General features: G+C 40.5%; 1 protein-coding gene across 1 annotated transcript; it reads left to right on the top strand.

Annotated features, from left to right (window-relative positions):
* Positions 1 to 402: 402 nt before the first annotated feature.
* On the top strand, positions 403 to 4,661 carry LOC112219737 (glycolipid transfer protein). The gene is made up of 3 exons (XM_024381263.2): positions 403 to 557; positions 708 to 858; positions 3,822 to 4,661. The coding sequence occupies exons 1-3, from the start codon at positions 403 to 405 to the stop codon at positions 4,002 to 4,004; spliced, it is 489 nt and encodes a 162-aa protein (XP_024237031.1). The 3' UTR covers positions 4,005 to 4,661.
* Positions 4,662 to 5,128: the final 467 nt, after the last annotated feature.

Raw genomic sequence — 5,128 nt, 5'->3', positions numbered from 1 at the left:
TCCTCCCACACTACACACTGCATTGACCTCCTTGTGACTTCAGATTATATGAATGGACCCTTTTCTCTATTGATTGCCCAACAAGAAACAATCATAGAATTCCCATAAGCATTGTGGGAGAAAAATTCAATTTCTAATCTTTCCTCCCCCCAAGAAGGTGTCCAGCTACGTCCAAGATGCTGAGTCTGCATATACTCACAACTGCTTGATTGCATTTCAATTCAATGTTTCATTCCTCTCTTTCTTTCCAGACTGCCTGGGGTCAAAAGTATTTGCTCCTATCAAATCAGACATCAGTGGCAATATAACAGTAAGCATGTTTTCCACACACTGTAATTGTGCCTTATGTGTAACCCTACTGCAACTTACGTCTATAACTAATGCCTAAGCCTTAACATTTGGATGGTAATATTTTCCTCCCAGAAAATCCGAGGTGTGTTTGACAAGGACCCTGCCAAGTATGCAACTCTACAGCAGATAGTGGAGGCAGAGAAGGAGACACATGGCACAGAGTGGCCCAAAGTAGGAGCCACCTTGGCCCTAACGTGGCTCAAGAGGTGAGCTCAGAACCATCACATCTGAAAGTGTTCGAGGTTTGTACTGCCTAAAGGCCGTGAAATTGTGTGCTTATGCCTAGATAGAGACCTACACTTCATGAATAATGGTGAGACTGAAATCAGGTGAGTTAAGCTGATCCTCTCCCACAGAGGTCTCTGTTTCATCCAGATCCTGCTGCAGAGCTTGGCAGACGGAGAGAAAGACGAGAACAACCCTAACCTCATCCGTGTTAACATCACCAAAGCCTACGACCAGACCCTGAAGAAATACCACGGCTGGCTCATGCAGAAGATCTTTAAGGTAAGACCATGTGACTAAAGTCATGTGGTAGCATAGTCTTGACGTCCTTTGACCCTTGACCGGGTTTTCTACTTAACCCTGATGCTTAAGCACCTCTGAGTGTATTGCTTTCATATTGAACTTCATTCACCCAAAGCAAAACATGTATAAATATAATAACTGAAAACTACATAATTGAATTTGAATGTGTATGAACTGCTCAGTGAAGGTGTACTATGTAACAGACCTGGGTTCAAATACAATTTAGGGTATTACTTTCAAAGACATTTGGAAGTAAGTATTTAGAAAAGTTTTATTTGAAAAGGCAAGTAGTTGAATATGGGAATAAATGTGGAAATACACTTGGAAAGTATTTGAAAATACTCAAATACACTGACTCAAATACACTCCCATGCATTAACCCAGGTATTTGAAAATATACAATCTTCCGAAAACATCTGAAACCCTATCTCTTCAAAGAAGAGTGTATTTTAAATAATACATCTGACTTCCCCCCCCCACCACACACACACACACACACACACACACACACACACACAAAGGCACATATTTTCCTACTAGTACTGACTTTGCCGATAACTTCTTTATTGAGAAAAATGTACTTAATACAACTGTGATATGTTGTTGTCCCACCGAGCTATCTTAAGATGAATGCACTAACTGTACGTCGCTCTAGATAAGAGCGTCTGCTAAATTACTCAAATGTAAACTAATATTTGAAAGATGTATTTGAAAATACTTTCAAATAGTAGGCTATTTATAGGAAGTTATGGTAACCCTTTACTTGACACCCAGCATCATAACACTTTCTGACACGGTCATAACCATGTCATAATTTCATAACTGACATAATATGGTCATAACACTGTCATGACCCATATATTGACACCTGTTGTGACTTATATTGCATTATTTTGTGGCTGGTTATGACACCTACATAAGGGTGTTAAAACTCACATTTCTTTAAATGTATTTTCTCCCTGCCAAGAAGTTTCCTTTCATTTGAAAGTTTGTTTCTTAATTAAGTCCTTTGTTGTTGTTTGAAATCATATTTTAAATAAGTTGACACTGTCATGAAGCATTATGACCATCCTGTGTCACTTGGACTAAGAAAATACACTTTATGACACTTATGACCGTCATATGACTGTCTGGCTTATATGATTATCGCGTACATGCCCTTATGTCAGTCGTCAGTCACCAAGAGGGTGTCTTGTCCTGCTCCAGAAATCTGCTCCAGCATTCATCCCTGTCATCCGGAACAGAGCATTTGGGTAGGTGCATGTCTGACATCAATGTGTGTGCAATTACAATGATCATTTAATACGGTCAATTTCAGAAGATGCTAAAAATAACATAAACATACTGTTGAAGCTATGGTGTAATGAACTGTTTTGCCTTGTGTGGTGGGTTTTGACACTCTTATGTAGGTGTCATAACCAGCCATAAAATAACACAATATATATCACAACAGTCCTAAATATATGACAGTGTTATGACCATATTATAACAAGTTATGTCAGCTGTTATGACATATTATGACATGGTTATGACCTCGTCAGTTGTACAACTGAATGCATTCAACTGAAATATTTCTTCCACATTTAACCGTGCGGGGGGCTGCCATAATCGACATCCACCTCTTCGGTGCCCGGGGAACAGTGGGTTAACTGCCTTGCTCAGGGGCAGAACGACAGATTTTTTTTTACCTTGTCAGCTTGGGGATTTGAACCAGCAACCTTTCGGTTACTGGCCCAACGCACAGTGGCCAAGTAGGCTACTGTGGCTATTTGATCATAATGTGGCCCTACCAGAGTGGCCTACCATCAAAAACAATGGAGAAAATGCATCCCATAACATTTTAACATGGAAATAGCTGTTTTATCATTCAGCCTACAGAAGCAGCCAATGTGTGGTGTTCAATGTTGCCCTACATTCCATGAGACATTCCATGAGAACATGCAGGGCTTGACGTTAACCTGTTTATCCTTCAGACAAGGAGGTGACTGAAAATGTGATGTTTGATGCAAAAAACCTCTTTAAATTAAAAAATATATATATTATTACTATACCATTATTAGAGAGAATCAGACAAATTATGCTACTCTCTACCTATTGTCTATTTAGCTTATTCAAGACCGTCTCAAAATACAACACTACCCCTTTACCTGACTAGCTTTTCAAAGATGGCTAGAAAGGCACATATTTTGTGCTCTTGTAGAAAGCAATCGCTCCCCCATTGCTGACTAGAAATGAGCTATAACTGGGCTAATAACTCACTAACTAGCAAAGGATATGAACAAATGTGCACAGGTGGCTACATGCAGCTCTCACATTGATATCAAAACAAGCTCATCTACTCGTGACGGCTCATGCTAAAAACACAATCCAGTTCAAAGTGAATGTCACAGATCCATATATGGAAATGGCTGTTTATAGGCCTACTGCAGCTCTGATTGGTTATGGTGCACCGTTCTGTGTAGAGTAGGGGCCTGAGTAGTGCCTGTCACTGCAATAGAATCCTACTCCAATACACTCTGCCCACATGAACATCTCTTGCACAGTTAGTGTTGCTTTGTTTTGCTTTTAATGTTACATTGAAAGTGGCTAATATTGCGTTGATTCGACCAAAATTCCCACAGTAGAGCAAAACATTGGTAGTGTTAACTAAAGGGGAAAACAATACAAAATTGCTTCTCTGCGCGGGCTGATATTTCTTCTAAACCCACAGTTTAGATGTAATATTGGTCATATTGTGTTATGACATTGGATGTCAAGTAAAGTGTTTGTGAAATTATTTGATAATACTTTCAAATACTTCCAATATAAGTAGTTGATTCAGGCCATATCATTTGAAAATACTCAAATACACAGAAAATAAGTATTTAAATAACATGTACTCAAATATACATGTATTTGAGTACACACACACACACCGCTGTATTTCTCCCGGTCCACTCCAGGCGGTGTTGCTTGCAGCACCCTACAAGTCAGACTTTATCAAGGCCCTGTCAAAAGGTCAAGAGGTCACAGAGGAGGACTGCATGGCTAGTGTACGCCAGTGCCTCGTCAATTTCACAGCCACTGTGGATGCCATCTATGAGATGTGCACAACGCTGAATGCAGAGCTGGACTATAGCGTGTGATGTTGTCCCCCAAACCGGACTGCAGCAGCATCCTGCTTGTTACTTTCTTTGCCTTCTGTTTTTTGTCCTTTCTCTCAGGTGATTGATGGGACATTCCATCTTTTGAGGGTTGAGGATTCTATTTCAAAGAAGACGTTTTCATCCGTGGCACCATTTTGATTATTACTTTTCTGTCCCTCCTTTTAAATCCCTCCCTACTGAATGTTGATAGTTTGGCCCATGATGAGTTGCTGCTGGACAGAAAGTGGCATATTCCGTGTTGAGTGTTTTTTTAAAATTCGTACACGTCTAGCACAGCTCTTGGTGCAGTCTGATGCTGTTACACATGATTCACCACAGGTAAGAGACATTCAGAAGTGATATCCTGAGATCTGGTCAGTGTTACTTTAATACAGCATCTCTTTCTCTGTGGGAGGGGAGAATATTCCTGCTATTGATTCGCATTGCACATGACTCATAAAATTCCTACTGTAACTCTGCCAAGAAATGTGAGATAATGCCCTCACTGCCTGGTAGCTACTGGGAAGTCAACTATCCCATGCCTTTAAAGATTAGAACCACCATTAGTGGTTTTAGTGACTTCAAATCACATTTTATTAGTCACATGCACCAAATACAACAGGTGTAGACCTTACAGTGAAATGCTTACTTATGAGCCCCTAACCAACAATGCATTTACTTTTTTTTTTACGGATAAGAATAAGAAATAAAAGTAACAAGTAATTAAAGAGCAGCAGTAAAATAACAATAGCGAGACTATATACAGGGGGGTACCAGTACAGAGTCAATGTGAATGTAGGTATGTGCTCATCGGTTAGTTGAGGTAATATGTACATGTAGGTAGAGTTGTTAAAGTGACTACGCATAGATGACAACAGAGAGAAGCGGCAGTGTAAAGGGGGGCAGGAAGCTTGGTCCCAGGGATGTACTGGGCCGTACACACTACCCTCTGTAGTGCCTTGTGGTCGGAGGCCGAGCAGTTGCCATACCAGGCAGTGATGCAACCAGTCAGGATGCTCTCGATGGTGCAGCTGTAGAACCTTTTGACGATCTGAGGACTCATGCCAAATCTTTTCAGTCTCCTGAGGGGGAATAGGTTTTGTTGTGCCCTCTTCACTCTCTTG

This window comes from Oncorhynchus tshawytscha, linkage group LG20 (assembly GCF_018296145.1).
Source record: "Oncorhynchus tshawytscha isolate Ot180627B linkage group LG20, Otsh_v2.0, whole genome shotgun sequence".
Lineage (NCBI taxonomy): Eukaryota > Metazoa > Chordata > Actinopteri > Salmoniformes > Salmonidae > Oncorhynchus > Oncorhynchus tshawytscha.
The sequence above is the reverse complement of the archived record's forward strand: the minus strand, read 5'-3'. Positions and strand labels throughout refer to the sequence as shown.

Coding starts and splice junctions, on each gene's coding strand:
- LOC112219737 (XM_024381263.2), top strand. CDS start 403: ATGGTAATATTTTCCTCCCAGAAAATCCGAGGTGTGTTTGACAAGGAC. Junction 558..707: donor GCCCTAACGTGGCTCAAGAG/GTGAGCTCAGAA, acceptor CCTCTCCCACAG/AGGTCTCTGTTTCATCCAGA. Junction 859..3,821: donor TCATGCAGAAGATCTTTAAG/GTAAGACCATGT, acceptor GGTCCACTCCAG/GCGGTGTTGCTTGCAGCACC.